This window comes from Hippichthys cyanospilos, chromosome 16 (assembly GCF_059441005.1).
Source record: "Hippichthys cyanospilos isolate Australia breed blue-spotted pipefish chromosome 16, RoL_Hcya_1.0, whole genome shotgun sequence".
NCBI classification, from domain to species: Eukaryota; Metazoa; Chordata; class Actinopteri; order Syngnathiformes; family Syngnathidae; genus Hippichthys; species Hippichthys cyanospilos.
The window spans coordinates 8,578,670-8,597,048 of NC_142384.1; the positions used below are offsets into that span (position 1 = coordinate 8,578,670).

Here is an 18,379-nt window from a genome sequence, read left to right on the forward strand (position 1 = left end):
TTAAATAAATAAAACCATTACAACACTATTACAAGTTGTATGTATTTGTCAACTATTTTGGAAATGACTCTTACAACATCTGAAAATTAAATGAATAAATAGTTTTTATTGCTAAGAGTTACTATTTTAAAGCAATAATATTATCACTCTCCTGACTGATCATTTCTTCTTGTTTGGCGGGTCAGATTAAAAAAGCTTAACAGGCTGCATTTGGCCCCAGGGCTGTAGTTTGCCCATGTCTGGTTTAAATGCAGCTCCTGTTTATTTGCTATCTAGGATAAGAGAATCAATCTTATTTTTAATCACAGTTTTTCAAACCTATGTAAGATCGGACCACCCTGATCCAGACATACTTTTCTTTTAAAGATTTTCAAGTCTACTGTAGATTGCATGTGGTCTTAAGGCAGTGCTTCTCAATTATATTTTGCCAGCCCCCCCCAGGATAACGATAAATAAGATCATTATTGAAAAAAAATTGATAAGTAACCTAAATCTGTCTCCTTTTTAAACATTAACAAAAAAAAAGGCATTTAAATCAATTTTCAACAACTGTTAATTATTTTTACAGCGTTTGTACGGTTTACAGCTTAGTCTAAAACTGAAAAAAGCAAGTGCATAAAAGTGACTGAAACAGAAAAAAAAGATGACCATTCTTATTTTATTGCAATTAAACTTCACGTGATAAAACAAAGCCCTTTCCCTGGGGTTGTTTGAAACCAGAGCACCACTGCAATTTATGTCCAATTCATTTAATTTATTGAAACATAAATAAAAAATACGTATTTTAAAACATAGATTTAAGCGCCATACTTATCACAAAAAACACCAGAAATGTTATTTTTAAATTCGGCAACTGTATGAATTCGCGAGTACCAAACCGCGTAAAAGGTGTCCACAGGAAACAAAAATCCTCACGTATATGACGTCACATCAGAGCCCAACAGATCCGCGCGCTTGCGAGTCTGTCCGAAGACGAAAACAACAAGATAGTTCAAAGCCAACCCGTTTCTCTTACGACATTTTCGTAGGCTCAAAAGCCATTTATAGACCACAAGTCACACACGTCCATTTGTTCTAAAAGTCAATTCAAGCGTTTAAACAAACGTCAAAACACGGGAGTTCAACTCGTGTTTCTCAACTTGAAAGTCGATCACGTTTAAGGCACACAAATGCGGCAGTCATCTAAGCGTTCCAGTGTCATTTTGGCGCAAAATCCCTAAACAGCAATGGAAATCACCAACGTTAACCAGGTCGCACATTGAGAACGTGCTCGGTTAAAAATACAAAGCGTAAAGTCCTGACGGCGCAGGTAAGCTTCTTTCAAAACAGAAAAAAAAAACACTTACAAGGGGACTCTCTCCGATTGAAGGCTGACAGCTCCACTTTTATCCTTGTAGTTCGGGTTTAGACCCCAAATCTTGAAAAAGTTTCTGTAATGATACTTCCCCCTACGTACTACTTGAGGACTGCGTGTGTTAACGTTCGTCTGTCGCGCACGCGCCCACAATTTTCCGTTGGTACTGAGACAGCCCCTGTCACGCGCATGGGCACCATAAAACAAGACCTCTAATGAGCAAATGTATCACAGCGCCACTTACTGGCAGACTCCGGAATGACAACAACACGAGGCTTAATGTCGAACATGTACGCTACTAAAGGACTAATTTCTACTTTTCCACTTTGTTTTCTTCCCATTTGAAATGTTGATTTTAATGTCAAATTTAAGTCTAATTTTAACGCGGATTTATTGAATTCTAAAACTGGTTATGCAGGAATCATGCCCCCCCCTCCCCCCCCCCCCCCCCAAAAAAAAAAACCCACTTCAAACAAATTATTTAGACTTTTATTTGTCATTGAAATCTCAAGGGTTTGGGCAAAAACTAACCCTAATAGATGCTAATCTATTGTAAAATTTTGCGAAAGGTTTTGCATTAGCCACTTAAAAAAAAAAAAAAAATCATGAAGCCTTTCACTCCCGTTAGGACAATGCGTCCTGCAGCGTTTCAAAAACTGGCAGTATAGGAGTAGTAGCTAAAACATGAAATGGCAACGCAGCGGTTCATCACACACCTATCTACCGATTCTCGAGGCATTTAGCAACTTGTATTTACACAACAAGCCAATGCTGGGCCGACTGTGAACAAGGTGCAAGGAATAAGGAGTGAAAGGGTTAAATTAACTAAAACTATTTAATTTGTGTTTTTTTGGGGCCATCGTGTCCCGAACACCATCCTTTTGCCTTTAGAGTAAAAGCTTCTCCTCAGTAGCGCTTGACAGCACATAGCCGTTGAGGCGTGGAACGGAGGGTGAAGCCAACCACGGGCTTCAAATCGACTTCGTCCTCAGAAATTCCAGGCGCAGGACTGAAGCGGAAGCGCTGGAGAAGGAACGTGAAGAAGAGAAAAAGCTCCATCCTGGCCAGACTTTCACCCAGACACACCCTACGGCCTGCCAAGATTGACGTGCATCAAATTGCTGGACAGCTTCAAGAGTGTACGCTGAAGCATACCTGCAGAGAAGGGCAGGAAGGCATCCCTCTTGACAAAGTTCCCCTCCTCATCCAGGAAGTGGGAAGGATTAAAGGTGTTGGGCATCTCCCATTCGCTCTCATCGTGGAGGACGGAAGTCAGCAGAGGGAGGATGGTGGTCCCCTATAGTAAAAAAAAGCGCTTCATGTAATGGCAAGTGGGAAAGAAGAACCAGAAAAGTAATAATCTGACCTCAACCCAACAGAGTATGTCTTACTCCAAAACACAAGTGAGTGTTGAAATACTCACAGACATGCAACCTTAAGGGGGGCACCTTTTTGATGAAGTATCCCTGGAATGTGATGTCTCTGGCGGTTTGGTGCAAGATGGCCATAGGGACGATGTTGGCCAGCCTCTGCGTCTCGTGTATGACGGCGTTGACGTAAGGCAAGTTCTTGCGGTCCTCCGCTTGGATCTGCCTGTCTCCAACCACGCTGCTCAGCTCCTCCTGGACCCGATCTGCAAAGGGGGGTGTGAATGCACCTCGAGCCCGTAAGAACTTGTGGATTGGTATGATGAGCACCTTGAATGTGAGGATACTTGGCCATGTAAAGCAGACTCCAAGAAAGAGTGTTGGATGTGGTGTCAGTTCCCGCTTCGAACAAATTAAGCACACTGTTGATCAGGTTTTCTTCATGGTAGTGCACCTTCTGGGTTTCATTCTTCAGGCAAGAAAATATACCGTTGGAACATTAGTTTTGATTTCGGGGTTTTATGAATAATTTCAGTCATGACCCATCTGTCCCATCAGATCTGAATAACAAACATTTAGTACCAAGAAATATTCAATGTACACTTTCATCTTAAAAAAGTCAACATTAAGATTGCATTTCAGCTGCAAAACCTCACATCTGGCTTACTGGTAGAATCCAGGCCAAAGCAATCGATGGAGCAGGCATCCAACCAATCATGATGCGCTTAACATATTTGGCCATTGGATGTGCTGTCTTGATTGCTTTTGCCTGGCTGGCCTGCGTAGCCGAAGTGATGTTTTCGAATTTTCGAAGCTCAATAGAAACTTACCTCTAGATTTTTCATCCGTGTGCAGAAAACATCAACAAAGCCTCTGCAAATGTGAGGGTTGATGGTCTCCTTCAGCTCTGCTATTATGTTTTTTAAGTGCTCCTTGGTTCCCTCCATGTTTTTCATCATATCCGTCCTAGTTTTCAAAAAAGGTCCCAGCCAGGGGAAAAAATTGTAAATCTGTCATGGAGCAAAAATAAAAGCATGAATTTAGATAACAATTTATATCTACATTCCGTTTGAGTCTTTGTATTCAATTTGGTCTACTTTGTCGTGTCACTTAAGTTGTTATAAATGGTGATGTTTTAGATAATGCGTTTATAGTTGTCCTCATTTACATCATTTAATTATAGGAAAATTAAATTTGATAACTTTTTTTTTTTTTACTTATGGTTATTATCATTAAAAATATGTTGGTTGGTTGTTCATCTGAGCCCTGAGTACATGAGACTTTCAGTGTGACAAAAAATGTTTTAGAAGTATTCACATTTGAAGCTTCACAAGTCTTAACAGAGCAGTCTGGTGGTCTGTCATTGAGTGTGAAAGGAAAAGTAAAAATGAAGATGTTTATTCACTCAAGGGAGAGAACGCCTACAGTTACAAAATACATGTCTGTGTTGTTGAACTCACTTATCTGTCAAGGTTCAACATTCTTCCTATGTATGTTAAGTGAAAGGGTCTTTGTTAAAAAAAAGTCATGTGGCCAGTGAACAACAAAATGTTATACTAATAATCATTTTACATTATCAAATTAATTTCAAAGACAATATTAACTGTGCTGACAATAGCTAAATAAGAATCATATTCTTAAGCTGTTTAGGCATTTTAAGTTAAAATTTGCGTTATATTCGGGGTACCATGATAGCAGGCGATCCAGCCTGTTCGCCGATCTTGTGGTCGCGCTCGATCACCTCTTGGAAAACCTTGTCATCATATTCAAACCTTTTTCCGAACATGATGGCCGAGATAATATTGGAAGCTGCGTAGCAAATGACTGTTGTGCTGTCAAAGGCTTCACCTAAAAAATAGATAAAATTATTTTGGAGTCCATCGCAACGGACTGTAGTGTGATTACCTAGTGTGTTTGAACTATTGTATTTTATGTACCTTCGTGTCGCTCAAATTCCTCTATAAGGTAGTGACACTCCTCAATGATTTTCTCCTCACTGAGCCTCTTGCCCATCCCGAAGTCTCTCAGCGTTGTCAAGGTGAAACGTCTCATTTCCTTCCACGAAACCCCGTTGGCGAATATGATCCCTGGAAGCAAGCGTAACTGGCTTAACAAGATTCAAAATAACTGAAAGTGCATAGACGTATTCTACATCTATCACATAGAAGTCGTTTTATTGTGGTATTAAAATGAATAAATGTGGTTGTAAAGTCCCAATGAAACTTCAAATGTGTTTACCTTGGGATATCTTGGACAATAATCATGCTGCTGCCGTTTTAAAAGCTTCGCGCATCATGCTAATACAGTACTACATTTTGTACGCTTGGTGTCGCCATCGTCACATTCTACAGTACTGTTAGGTTCCAAGTTTCTTGCAAAACAACGACACCCTTAGGCTTTACGCGTAACTGCAACCTGGAAGGCAATACTGTAATATCCGATTGTTTTTTCTGCTTGATTCATGTTCAACAAACGCAGTATTAAAAAGGAATGCCATTATTAAACCAGAAAGCAATGTTCGGAATAGTGGGGATGCATAGAAAATATTATTAAGGAAACGTTTGGTGTGGGTTGACCTTCCCTGACATGATGAGAAAAAAGTTTTGATACAGGTTACCATGTCCTTGGTTGAAATCGTAGAAAAGTGGATTCACATCTCTGTCTCCGAACTCCTCGGCATGGTTGACGAGAGCCTGTCTGACAGTCGTGCTTCCGGCCAGGACCACCACCTTCTTGGGTCCAAAGTAGACGGTAAAAACAGATCCATAGGTTTTGGACAGCTGCCAAAGAAAGTCCAGTCCAATTAAAATGAAATGGAATCCTCCTTCTAACTTCTTCACCTCAAAATTCTGTTATTCACTTGCTCCATTGTTGTCCAGTAAACTTTAAAAAAACTGAAAATTAGAGTTGTTGTAGTTTTGTAATTGAATATAAATCGGTCAGCTTCAGTTAAAACTCATGTCATATCAAACATAATAGAGAGCCACTTTATAAAGTAAGTGAAGGGATGAAAATCCATGATTTTCACCAATATTCTGGCACCATGCCGAAATTGATACCTGGAACCATTCCGTCCCTGAGGAACACTTCTAATTTGAGTCTTCGTTCTTGTGTGCTCACTATAGGGGAACTTATTAAAAATCTCAAAGCTATTGAGAAGAGACTATGTACTTTTGTGTTTATGTCCAATATACAGTATTTATATATTTTTTCAATAGTTGCTGCAAAAAAATCAAAGTTTCATTAGAGCTGTATGAAAACATTAAAAATATTATAAAGAGTTCCTCACAGTGAAAAGACACTGGTCCAGTCTCTTGAAATCCAACTGAAACAGGTTACCAAGCAGCGGGAGAGGTCTGGGCCCTGGAGGATCCAATTTGGGCTTGCTTGGGATGCTCAAGCCGGTGTAGAGAAAGTGGATGGCCAGCAAGCATGCAAGACCCCCCAACAATGAGAGCAAAACAGGAGCCTGCAGGAGTTCTTCAAACATCTTCAGACAGCTATCAAGCCGTGCAAATGCAACCTCTGGCTCCCTGTAAAAAAAAAAAGTCAGGAGCAGCATATAACGGATGACCAATCACAAGCAACTAGGTTTGTCTGGTCAGGTGACTTAGTCAATCAACAATAAATCCAAGCAAGAAACAAGAAAAAAAGGAGTGAGATACAAAGTTCACGCAGGCATGTTTTGATTAGATAACTATTATTAGTCAACTGCAGGTAAAAATGACTTATTTACAAAAATACACACACATGCGCACACAATTTTTTTTTTTTTTTGCCAAGAATCAACAAGGAACACAATCATGAAGTGGAACAAAATTTATTGTATATTTTTTTTAGCTAATAAAAAAACCCTGAAAAGTGGGGCATGCAATATTATATAACCCCTTGCGTTGATACTTTTGCAAGGCTTTGTAAATGTACACTATATGTAAATACTGTGATCTATATCACACCCCATTTTGAAAAAAAAAGCAATATTGCTCTCTCTCTCCCACTCCCTCTCCCTATTTACTAATATAGTTCAAATACACTAACTACAGGACTAAATTCTATTATTCCATTTTGTTTTATTCCCATATCTAATTTGAATCTTAATGTCAAAGTTAAGCCTAATTCTAACGCTGACATCTTGCATTGTAAAACCGCTTTATGCAGGAATCATGACAATAACACAACCCTTCAAATTGTTTAGGCTTTTATTTTCTATTAATTGAATCTACCTCGAGGATATGGGCAAAAGTTGACCCTCATCGATGTTAATATATTGCAAAATTGAAATCAAAAAAATAAAATCATTAAATCAAGAAAAAACAAATCAATCTGTGTTCTTTGGGCCATGTTCACTGACATACATCATCTCTCACCTAACACATTCCTATTGGCCTTAGAATAAAAGCTTCTCCTCAGTGGCGCCTGACAGCACATAGCCGTTGAGGCGTGGGGCGGACGGTGAAGCCCATCACAGGCTTCAAATCCAACTGGTCCTCAGAAATTCCAGGCGCAGGAGTGAAGCGGAAGCGTTGGAGGAGGAACGTGAAGAAGAGGAAAAGCTCCATTCTGGCCAGACTCTCACCCAGACACGCCCTACGGCCTGTCAAGATTGACGTGTGTCAAATGGCTGGACAGCTTCAAGAGTGTACGCTGAAGCATACCTGCAGAGAAGGGCAGGAAGGCGTCCCTCTTGATAAAGTTCCCCTCATCATCCAGGAAGTGGGAAGGATTAAAGGTGTTGGGCAACTCCCATTCGCTCTCATCGTAGAGGACGGAAGTCAGCAGAGGGAGGACGGTGGTCCCCTTTAGACAAAAAAGCGCTTAGTGTAATCACACGTGGGGATGAAAAACCACAAAAGTGATAATGTAACGTTTCAATCATTTGTTAATTAATTCCAAATGATAAATAAAAATAAAATGAGTATTTAATATATTAAATAACTGAACTAATGAGATTCATTCTCAAAAATGATTTGACATATTTGATATATACATCTTACATGTTTAACATTCCCATTTGAGTAATAATTGGTAAAGTCATTATAACTACTCCCATTAAAGGTAAAATTTTGAAATAATTAAATAAATTTATTGTTAATGTAAACCATTTATGTAGTATGTATCATAGTATTAGCCACTATGGCTATTTTACCTAATCTGTGAATAACCTGACTAAGGCTGTTCAATACTTTTATGGTATTTTCAGACCGATATCAGTACAAGTACTCAATTTGTGAGTAGTCACCAACACCAAATAATGATACCACTAGGGTTTTTACAGATAACATTTCGAGGGGAAAAAGAACATTTTAAACCATTTTGAAGATAAATGTCTGTCGCAATATAACAATTTTATAGAGATTAATCCTAATTTTCAATTCCTCTAATTTGTAGGTCCCGATTGTAAAATGGCCACAAGTTGGTCGTCGATAGTAGTATCAGATGTCTAATTGCGCAACCTGTCCAGTTAAAAAAAATCAAATATGGCCCCTGGACATTGAACTTGGATAGATGATTCCTAAATAGAAAGTCTTTGAACAGACAAAGCAAAGATCTGACCATAACCCAATAGAGTATGCACGTGTTTAAAGTGTTTAAATAGTGACCAACATGAGACCTTAAGGAGGGCACCTTTTTGATGAAGTACCCCTGGAAGGTGACGTCTCGGGCAGTTTGGTGTAAGATGGACAAAGGGACGATGTTAGCCACCCTCTGCGTCTCGTGGATGACGGCGTTGACGTAAGGCATGTTCTTGCGGTCCTCCGATTGGACCTGTCGGTCTCCGACCACTCTGCCCAACTCTTCGTGGACTCGATCTGCGGGGAGTGGGGGGGACGTGAGTGCACCGCTACCCCGTAAAAACGTGTGTATTGTGTATCACGATGAGCACCTTGAATGTGAGGATACTTTGCCATGTAGAGTAGACTCCAAGAAAGCGTGTTAGCTGTGGTGTCGGTTCCCGCGCCGAATAAATTAAGCACGCTGTTGAGCAGGTTTTCGTCGTGGTAGTGTACCTTCTGCGTTTCATTCTTCAGGCAAGAAAATATACTGTTGGAACCTTAGCCTTGATTTTGGGGTTTCATGGCTGTGTTTCATTTCAGTCAAGGCCTATGGAGTATATCTGTCTCATCAGATCTAAATGGCAAAATTTCAGTACCATAGAAATATCCCATTAACACTTATCAACTTCTAAAATCCAACATCCGGCTTCAAATTCAGCTGCAAAACCTCACAACCGACTCATTAGCGGAAGTCAGGTCAGAGCAATCGATGGAGCAGTCATCCAACCAATCATGATGAGTTAAAATGATTAATGGCAGTTGATTGCTGCTAGCTGAATTGCTCCTGGCTGGCCTGCATAGCCTGAAGTGATGTTTTTGAATTTACGAAACCGGGAGGAATCCTACCTCCAGATTCTTCATCTTTGTGCAGAAAACATCCACAAAGCCTCTGCAAACGTGAGGATTGATTGTGTCCTTCAGCTCGGCTATTATGTTCTTTACGTGCTGCCTGGTAACATCCAAGTTTTTCATCATATCCCTCCAAGTTTTCAAAAAAGGGCCCAACCAGGGGAAAAAATTGTAAATCTGTCATGGAGCAAAAATAAAAGCATGAATTTACACAACTATTGATGTCTATATTATCTTTTTATTCTTTATCAAATGTCACTCATGTAAGATGTTGTTTTAAATGTTAATTTTATATATACTGCCTTAAAAGGATTTTTCTCATTTCTGAGCCCTGAGTGCATGTGATGTCACTTTCAGTGTGGCAAAAAAAGTTTTTAAAAGTATTAATTGAGCATGAAATAAATAATTTAGGTATCAAATTGATTTTAAAGAAAACTTTAACTTTATACAGCGCAAAATAGCTAAATAACTTTAATATTCTTCAGCTGTTTGGGCATTCTAAGTCATGATTTGAGTCATAATCGGGTACCATGATAGCAGCCGATCCAGCCTGTTGGATGAACTCGTGGTCGCGCTCTATCATCTCTTGGAAAACCTTGTCTTCATATTCGAACCTCTTTCCAAATATGATGGCCGAGATAATATTGGAAGCTGCGTAGGTAATGACTCTTGTGCTGTCAAAAGCTTCACCTAAGAGGTAGAAAAATGATACACTTATCATGTGTTCAAAAAGTGTGCTTTAACAAATTATGTGTATTTTTCGTACCTTTGTGCCGCTCAAATTCCTCTAGGAGGAAGTAACACTCCTCAATGATTTTCTCCTCGTTGAGCTTCTTGCCCATCCCAAAGTCTCTCAACGTTGTCAAGGTGAAACGTCTCATTTCCTTCCATGAATCCCCGTTGGCAAATACGATGCCTAAAAGCAAGCGTAACTTTTTCATGAGGGCCCAAAACAATTAAGGAAGCGCATACGTTTTACTGTAGAAAATGCCGAAATGGCCAAAATGTATGTTTGGGGAACACAAAGCTAGACAATTAGCATCAGTAGTAAATAATTCACCCGCAGGTGAAACTACTGTTATGAATACTGGGTTCCCAAAAGGACTAACTTGACAGAAGGAACGCATGTTCGTGAGAGTGGTGTATTGATGCCGTTTTGCATTTTAATGTTGATAAAACGCCTATTTCTGGCCCTGTTATTCACGCTGTTGGAACAGTCTCCATCATCCGCGAGCCTCGTGAGGATGAGCGGTCAAGATGATGGATGGATGCATGTTTCAGTCGCCCGGCATGTAGCAACGTTGTAAAGGAGGCAAGGCCGCTATACGCTAAGGTGCAATGTCTGCAAACAAGCCATTTTACTTCCTGGTTAGAAATATCAGTACCAAAAAAAACTCATAAATATGCAATATGTTTAAATATTATGCTACACCTCCTCTAAAGTTCTATAAATGTTGTTATAAAGTCCAAGTGAAACTTTAAATGTGTTTACCCTGGGATATTTTGAACTATGATAATGTTGCAGCCACATTAAAAGCTTTGTTTATAATCCTAATACTGTACTGTACTATATTTTATACACTGAAGGACACCATCCTTGTTTTCTACGAACCAAGTTTCTTGCAAAACGACGACACTTATAGGCCGTACGCGTAATTGCAACCTTGGTGGAACTCAGGCCTCAGAGCTTCGGTGTTTATCACGTGTAGCTAATTTACTTTATTTGTCACGTATATTTCTGCTTCTTTTATCTTTCGATTCAAAGTGAAGGCAATGTCGGATCTGTTTTCAAAACAAGAACTGTTTTGAGCCTGCTCCATTTGTCTAATGCCTCTTCCATGTCGTTTACTCGTCATTGGCTGCATTTGATCAAGGTGGGAAGCTTGCCTCCAGCCAGGAAAACTGCACCCACATGCCCCTTTGAAATGTGAGGTCCGAGTTCTCATGCCAGAAAAAATATGCCAACGTCACAAATACAATTTATGATATTTACATCTATTTTTTAAGGGCGGCTCGGTGGGACAGTGGTTATCACATCTGCCTCACTGCCGTCCTGTGTGGAGATTGCATGTTCTGCCCGAGCCCACGTGGGTTCTCCCTGGGCACGCCGGCTTCCTCCAAAAACTTGCATAGTAGCTGTTTTGGACACTCTAAATTGTCCTTAAATGTGATTGGGTGCATCGATGGTTGTTTGTCGCTGTGTGCCCTGCAACCAGTTCAGGGTGTCCCCCGCCTACAATCCACAGGCAGCTGGGATAGGCACCAGCAAGCCTGCCACCCTTGTGAGGATAGGTAGTGAGGATAAGTAGTTATAAATAGATGGATGGATATTTATTTTGAGTTTTTAATAATCTAAGGAGACAGCCCTTTCACCACTTGCTGATAACTAAAAGTGACATCACCTGTTGCTCAGGGCTCAAGAAACTACCAATAAAGGCTCACCTGTTTTCTGAGTTTGGTCATGTGACACTCACAAGCTGAGACGTGATTGGTTGTTCCTAGAGCCACAATGATGTCATTTTCTTTAAACAGCAAGTAAGAAAAGAGCTGCCTCCATGTGTCTTATTACCATGTCCTTGGGTGAAATCGTGGAAAAGCGGATTCACGTCTCTGTCCCCGAACTCCTCGGCGTGGTTGACGAGAGCCTTTCTGACTGTCGTGCTTCCGGCCAAGACCACCACCTTCTTGGGTCCAAAGTAAACGGTAAAAACCGATCCATAGGTTTTGGACAGCTGCCAAAGAAAATCATTACAATTCAAATGGAATCCTTTTCTTAACTTTTTAACATCAAAATTCTGTCATTCACTTACTAATTTGCATTTGTATTTTTTTCACTTGTAGTCCAGTAAGTCATTCCAAATTTGTTTTGAAATTTAGAGTTTGTTTGAATGTTGAATGTCTTTTTGTGTTTTTTTAATTGAATATTAATTGGTCAAACTCAATTAAAACTCATTTCATATCAAACATGCTGTACAGCCACTTTATAAAGTAAGTGAAGGGATGAAAAAAAAAAAAACATTTGGATGAAAACACCAAAAATAATTTTTAAAATATGACACACACAATTGGCCAGCATAGAAGAAAGAGTCTCTCACTTTGAAAAGACACTGATCCAGTCTCTTGAAATCCAACTGAAACAGGTTACCAAGCAGCGGGAGCGGTCTGGGACCCGGAAGATCCGATTTGGGCTTGCTTCGGAAGCTCAAGCTGGTGTAGAGAAAGTGGATGGCCAGCAAGCATGCAAGGGCCCCCGACAGGGAGAGCAAAGCAGGAGCCTGAAGGAGTTCTCCAAACATCTTCAGACAGGCATCAACCAGCGCAAATGCAACTTCTGTAAAAAAGTCAAGAGCTGCAAGATAAAGAATGACCAATCACAAGCAACTGGGTGGGTTTGAGCAGCCGCTTAGCAAATCAACAAAAATCTGAGCAGGATAAAAAACACACACACAAGAAGAAAAAAAAACGCAGTAAGATGCAAAGGTCATGCAGGAATGTTGCGGATCGGATTACTATCAGACAACTGTGGGTAAATAATAACTTATTTATGGCCTATTTATTTCTGCTCTAAGCACACACACATACACATACCTTCGCCTAGCCATCTGCCATGATACATACATGTACAGTAAATATATATATATATATATATATATATATATATATATATATATATATATATATATATATATATATATATATATATATATATACACTGTATAGATAATGTAGCCTTCTAATAATAAATTAATATCATTCTGGGGGTGATGGAAAACCTTCTTGCGAGCCAGGACTCTGCCTTATAGCGACACTTCTCTCAACATAAGATTCTGTTTGCGGACTACTTGCGATACACTTGTTTGTCGCACACGTGCCCGCAATTGCTCATGGCAACATCTAAACAAGGCCAAATAAAAATCAAACACTCGACAGCGCCTTATGCTGGTAGATGCCGGAATGACAACAACACGAGACTTGTCAAATACATTACGAGTACTGTAATTTCTACTTTTCAATTTCGCTTTATTTCCTTAATTTCTGATTTTAATTTAAAGTGCAAGCATAATTCTAACATATCTTCTGACATTGCAAAATGTGTGTATGATCGGATCATGACAAAAACTACACTTCCAAAGGTTAAACGCTTTTCTTTATTAATTTAATCTACCATCAAGGTTTGGGGCAAAAGCTGACCCCAATCTGTTGTAAAATTGTGCAATTCAATTTAAAAAAACCCATAATGAACTCATGAAACTAACATAAACAATTTAATTTGCTGTTCTTTGGCCCATGTTCCACTTTCCTATATGCTTTAGAATAAAAGTTTTTCCTCATTGGCGCCTGACAGCACATAGTTGTTGGGGCCTGGGGCGAAGGGTGAAGCCCACCACCGGCTTCAAATCCAGCTCATCTTCAGAAATTCCAGGCGCAGGGGTGAAGCGGAAGCGCTGGAGGAGGAAGGTGAAGAAGAGGAAAAGCTCCATTCTGGCCAGACTCTCACCCAGACACGCTCTACGGCCTGCCAAAAGGACGCGTGTCAGATGGCTGGACGGCTTCAATAGTGTACGGTGATGATACCTGCAGAGAAGGGCAGGAAGGCATCCCTCTTGACAAAGTTCCCCTCCTCATCCAGGAAGTGGGAAGGATTAAAGGTGTTGGGCACCTCCCATTCGCTCTCATCGTAGAGGACGGAAGTCAGTAGAGGGAGGACGGTGGTCCCCTATGGAAAAAAAAAAAAAAGACCTTCATGTAGTCACAAGCGAAAAAGACGAACCACAGGAGTAATCATCTTACCTCAACCCAATAGAGTATGCTCCCCCCATACTCAAAACACAAGTCAGTGTCTAAATACTGATGGAAACACAACCTCCAAGAAGGCTACCTTTTTGATGAAGTATCCCTGGAAGGTGATGTCTCGGGTGGTTTGGTGCAAGATGGCCATAGGGACGATGTTGGCCAGCCTCTGCGTCTCGTGTATGACTGCGTTAACGTAAGGCATGTTCTTGCGGTCCTCCACCTGGACCTGTCGGTCTCCGACCACCCGGCTCAGCTCCTGGTGGACTAGCTCTGCGGGGGAAATAAAAAATGTGAATGCACCTTTAAGCCGTAAAAAATAATTTATTGTTATCATGATGGGCACCTTGAATGTGAGGATACTTGGCCATGTAGAGCAGACTCCAAGAAAGCGTGTTGGATGTTGTGTCAGTTCCCGCTGCAAACAAATCAAGCACGCTGTTGAGCAAATTTTCATCGTGGTAGTGCACCTTCTGGGTTTCCTGTTTCAGGTGAGAAAACATACATACGGAAACTTAGTCTTGATTTTCTATCAGATCGGAATAACATTTAGTCCAACATCCAGATTGCACCTCAGCTGCAAAACCTCACATCAAGTTTACTAGTGAAACGCAGACAAAAGCAATGGAGCAGTCATCTAAGCAATCTTGATAAGCTTAACATAATTGGCTGCCATTGGATGCTGCTGTGCGATTGTTTACGCCAGGCTGGCTTGCTGAGACGTTTTCGACTGGATGAAGCTGGATAGCATCCTACCTCCTGATTCTTCATCCGCGTGCAGAAAACATCGACCAGGCCTCTGCAGTCAAGAGGGTTGAATGTCTCTTTTAGCTCGGCTATTATGTTTTTTATGTGCTGCCTGGTAACATTTATGTTACTCATCATATCTCTCCAGGTTTTCAAAAAGGGGCCCAGCCAAGGGAAAAAATTGTAGAGCTGTCATGGAGAAAAATGAAAGCATTTATTGCAACACTTGATGTTCAGTTTGAATCTTTTTATTGTTTTTGCTTCTCTTTGCCTTATGTCAGTTATAGATTACAGTGTTTTAAATGTTAAGACATCATATACTGCATTTAGACGATTTTCTTCATTTGTAAAATTTATTAAAGGAGTACTGAATTAGATACATTATTTTTCATGTATAATTAATACCTTTAAAATATTTCCACCTGTTTTCTGTGTTAGTCATGTGACCTTCAGAAGCTGAGCCATGATTGGTTGTTACTAAAGGCCTGAGTAAGTGTGTTGTTACTTTGTTGAGAACAGGCAAAATAAGACTTTAAAAATATTATTGTGCATGTAAAATAATTATCAAATTAATTCTAAGCTAAATAAAAACGTTTTACTGCTGAAATATCTAAATAAGCTTCATATTCTTGAGCCGTTTAGGCATTTTAAGTTAACATTTCAGTCATATGTGTGATACCATAATAGCAGGCGATCCAGCCTGTTCGCCGATCTCGTGGTCGCGCTCTATCATCTCTTGGAAAACTTTGTTATCGTATTCAAACCTTTTTCCGAACATGATGGCCGAGATAATGTTGGAAGCTGCGTAGCAAATGACTGTTGTGCTGTCAAAGGCTTTGCCTAAAAAAGGAGGAAAAACTGCTTTAGAAATCATCGCAATGGAGTGTAGTCTGATACATGTAAAAAGTGTGTTTTAACATTTTAAATGCAATTTCTGTACCTTTGTGTCTCTCAAATTCCTCCATGAGGTATTGACACTCCTCGAGGATTTTCTCCTCACTCAGCCTCTTGCCCATCCCGAAGTCTCTCAGTGTTGTTAAGGTGAAACGTCTCATTTCCTTCCATGAATCCCCGTTGGCAAATACGATGCCTGGAAGCAAGCAAAACTCAACAGAAAAGCTTTGTTTTGCAAATAATTTGTCCACTTGTGCTCGCAATCCCTGCGTTCTACTGTTCAGTACTGTACCAGCATTAACGAAGTTCCAAGTTTCTCGCAAAACAACGACATCTTCGGGCTTTATGCGTAACTGCAACCTCAATTGCATTTCGACCTTGGTAACTATTTATCACATGTAGTTTATGGATGTTATTTGTCACGTTTCGCTTGCTTTCGAGTGAAAATATAGCCAGCGGCAGGCCTGCTTTCTAACCAAAAGCTGTCTTCCATTCGTCAAACACCTCTTCCATGTTTGCGCCTGCTATGTGCTGCATTCTCAAAAAGTGGGGAAGTGTATTCCGATGAGGAAACGTGTATTCAAACGCACCTTTGAACGGGGAGGTCTGAGTTGCGAATTCGGAATAAAACTAAATAACTAAATAACTAATTCCACGAAAACACCATCAGCAAGTGTTTTTTCATGAACGCTTTTGGGTCAGAACTGGGACAATTCATGTGGATTATTCCGATTTTCCATTTTTCCTCGAATGCAGCATTTGAGTCTGCAACTCGAGTTGGGCCCTATTATTGATGACAAAGGCTTAATGCGGTTGTTGCCGTGATTTTGTATGTATACATCAAGGCATTGCTTGAGCATTTTTGGGTTGGAAAAAATGTCGTTTTAACATTTAAATTTCGTTATTGCATCTTTAAAAGGCTGTCCCTATTGACCAACACTGGAGTGATTTACAATTAATTTTAGCTCGCTGGAGAGCTTTATTAAATTAGCTCAGGACGTTCAATTAAAAAAAACAAAACCTCAAAATATGTTCTTACAATGATATGTTGTATGCGGCTCCACTAATCTGAACTTCTTAATTATATTGCATTTGAGGAATCGGAGTTAAGTAGCAAAAACCATCTGTTCATATTTAATTAAGAGGGGCAGCCATTTTGCCACTTGATGGCATCTAAAAATGACTTAACAGTTGCTCAGGAAACCATCAATCATGGCTCTCAGCAGAATGCCATATTTTGACTTTTGGGGTTGCATAAAGCAAATTATTGCACAGAAAATGTTTGGTTTGGCTTAACTTTCCCTTACATGATGGGGAGAAAACAAATTTCAATACCATGTCCTTGGTTGAAATCGTGGAATAGCCGATTCACATCTCTGCCCCCAAACTCCTCGGCGTGGTTGAGGAGTGCCTGTCTGACTGTTGTGCTTCCAGTCAGGACCACCACCTTCTTGGGTCCAAAGTAAATGGTAAAAACCGTTCCATAGGTTTTGGAGAGCTGCCAAAGAAATTTCAGTTCAATTAAAACGGAATCATTCTCCCCACTTCTTCATATCAAAATGCTGTCATTCACTTGCTCTATCTTGTCTTCATTAAAATTCTCTTCTGTAAACTAAAGTGTTTGGTTGAATGTCTTCAGTTTTTTCAATTGAATATTAATTGGTCAAATCAATTGAAACAATAAATATTCTGGAGGTGCGCTTTATGAAGCAAGTGAAGAGATGAAAATCCATTATTTTCTTAGCCGCGGTAGAGAAAAAAATCTGGGCACTATGTCTAAATTAATACTTGGGAGCCACTCATTAGTTAATTTAGTTTAAGTCAACATACTTGACAGTCCCTGAGAAATACTTCATCCTGATTCTTTGGTTTTGTGTGCTCACTATAATGGAACTCTTTAAAAGTCTCCAAGCTAGTGAGAACAGACTATGTCCATTTATGTTCATGCACTAAATATATATTTTGTTAATTGCGGCTACAAAAATAACAAATCTAAATTTCGTTTAGTTCCATGAAAACATCAAAAATGGTCAAAACAAATTGGAAAAAAAACACAAAGGTCAGCAGAGAGCGTTAAAACAACAGTCAACAGTACTTGCTTGCGAGACAGAAAGAAAGAGCCCCTCACAGTGAAAAGACACTGGTCCATTCTCTTGAGATCCAACTGAAACAGGTTACCAAGCAGCGGGAGCGGTCTGGGCCCCGGAGGATCCAATTTGGGCTTGCATGGGATGCTCAAGCCGGTGTAGAGAAGGTGGATGGCCAGCAAGCATGCGAGGGCCCCCGACAGGGAGAGCAAAGCAGGAGCCTGCAGGAGTTCTTCAAACATCATCAGGCAGGTATCGAGTCATGCAACTACAACCTCTGGCTCCCTGGAAAAAGCGAGAGAGGAGCTGCGGGATAAAGACCAAAGAGCAATCACAAGCAACTGGGTGTGTTTGAGCAGCTCGCTTAGCGAATCAACAACAAATCTTGGACAAAAAGAAAAACAATCCAGTGAGAGATACAAAGGTCATGTAGGCATGTTTTTGATTATGTCATTGTATCACGCAACTACAGGTAAAAGTCACTTTCATATATGGCCCATTTTTTAAAATTTCACTCAATGTTTCAAAATATTCAAAACTGCTATGTATGTTTATTTTGAGTCTCTTGGTTTCCTGAGTCTCTTCTGGACATTTATTCTAATTAGTTTGGGTAAAGTCTGTCAATTCTATTCTTTCATTGTATGGATGTTATGAATATCTGGTATGTCTCATTGTACATATTTGTGTTATTGTTTCATATTCTGTCGTGTTGTTCTTCTACGTTGTAATGACAAG

The 18,379-nt window shown here is 40.0% G+C and overlaps 3 protein-coding genes across 4 annotated transcripts; all 3 read right to left on the bottom strand.

The window, feature by feature from the left end:
* Positions 1-1,829: 1,829 nt before the first annotated feature.
* LOC148410419 (cytochrome P450 2K1-like) lies at positions 1,830-6,211 on the bottom strand. Its single transcript, XM_088437380.1, has 9 exons — positions 6,011-6,211; positions 5,339-5,501; positions 4,659-4,808; positions 4,409-4,569; positions 3,552-3,731; positions 3,052-3,190; positions 2,803-2,987; positions 2,510-2,651; positions 1,830-2,448 (listed from the first exon to the last, which is right to left on the bottom strand). The coding sequence occupies exons 1-9, from the start codon at positions 6,209-6,211 to the stop codon at positions 2,261-2,263; spliced, it is 1,509 nt and encodes a 502-aa protein (XP_088293506.1). The 3' UTR covers positions 1,830-2,260.
* LOC148410420 (cytochrome P450 2K1-like) lies at positions 6,116-12,481 on the bottom strand. 2 transcript variants are annotated; one of them, XM_088437379.1, is made up of 10 exons: positions 12,221-12,481; positions 11,695-11,857; positions 9,892-10,041; positions 9,655-9,815; positions 9,123-9,302; positions 8,606-8,744; positions 8,347-8,531; positions 7,377-7,518; positions 7,089-7,315; positions 6,116-6,254 (listed from the first exon to the last, which is right to left on the bottom strand). In XM_088437379.1, the coding sequence occupies exons 1-9, from the start codon at positions 12,419-12,421 to the stop codon at positions 7,128-7,130; spliced, it is 1,509 nt and encodes a 502-aa protein (XP_088293505.1). In that variant the 5' UTR covers positions 12,422-12,481; the 3' UTR covers positions 6,116-6,254; positions 7,089-7,127. The 2 variants fall into 2 exon arrangements, with proteins under 2 accessions (XP_088293505.1, XP_088293504.1); XM_088437378.1 differs by lacking the exon at positions 6,116-6,254 and having other exon boundaries at positions 6,903-7,315.
* A 776-nt stretch (positions 12,482-13,257) lies between these two features.
* Positions 13,258-17,926, bottom strand: LOC148410421 (cytochrome P450 2K1-like). Its single transcript, XM_088437377.1, has 9 exons — positions 17,686-17,926; positions 16,893-17,055; positions 15,604-15,753; positions 15,343-15,503; positions 14,673-14,852; positions 14,263-14,398; positions 14,005-14,189; positions 13,701-13,842; positions 13,258-13,641 (listed from the first exon to the last, which is right to left on the bottom strand). The coding sequence occupies exons 1-9, from the start codon at positions 17,887-17,889 to the stop codon at positions 13,454-13,456; spliced, it is 1,509 nt and encodes a 502-aa protein (XP_088293503.1). The 5' UTR covers positions 17,890-17,926; the 3' UTR covers positions 13,258-13,453.
* Positions 17,927-18,379: the final 453 nt, after the last annotated feature.

Coding starts and splice junctions, on each gene's coding strand:
- LOC148410421 (XM_088437377.1), bottom strand. CDS start 17,889: ATGATGTTTGAAGAACTCCTGCAGGCTCCTGCTTTGCTCTCCCTGTCG. Junction 15,754..16,892: donor CGATTTCAACCAAGGACATG/GTATTGAAATTT, acceptor GCTTGCTTCCAG/GCATCGTATTTGCCAACGGG. Junction 14,190..14,262: donor CAAGTATCCTCACATTCAAG/GTGCCCATCATG, acceptor TTTCCCCCGCAG/AGCTAGTCCACCAGGAGCTG.
- LOC148410419 (XM_088437380.1), bottom strand. CDS start 6,211: ATGTTTGAAGAACTCCTGCAGGCTCCTGTTTTGCTCTCATTGTTGGGG. Junction 3,732..4,408: donor CTGGATCGCCTGCTATCATG/GTACCCCGAATA, acceptor GCTCCATGACAG/ATTTACAATTTTTTCCCCTG. Junction 2,988..3,051: donor CAAGTATCCTCACATTCAAG/GTGCTCATCATA, acceptor CCCCCTTTGCAG/ATCGGGTCCAGGAGGAGCTG.
- LOC148410420 (XM_088437379.1), bottom strand. CDS start 12,421: ATGTTTGGAGAACTCCTTCAGGCTCCTGCTTTGCTCTCCCTGTCGGGG. Junction 11,858..12,220: donor TGGATCAGTGTCTTTTCAAA/GTGAGAGACTCT, acceptor TTTCTTTGGCAG/CTGTCCAAAACCTATGGATC. Junction 7,316..7,376: donor CTTCCTGCCCTTCTCTGCAG/GTATGCTTCAGC, acceptor CAATCTTGACAG/GCCGTAGGGCGTGTCTGGGT.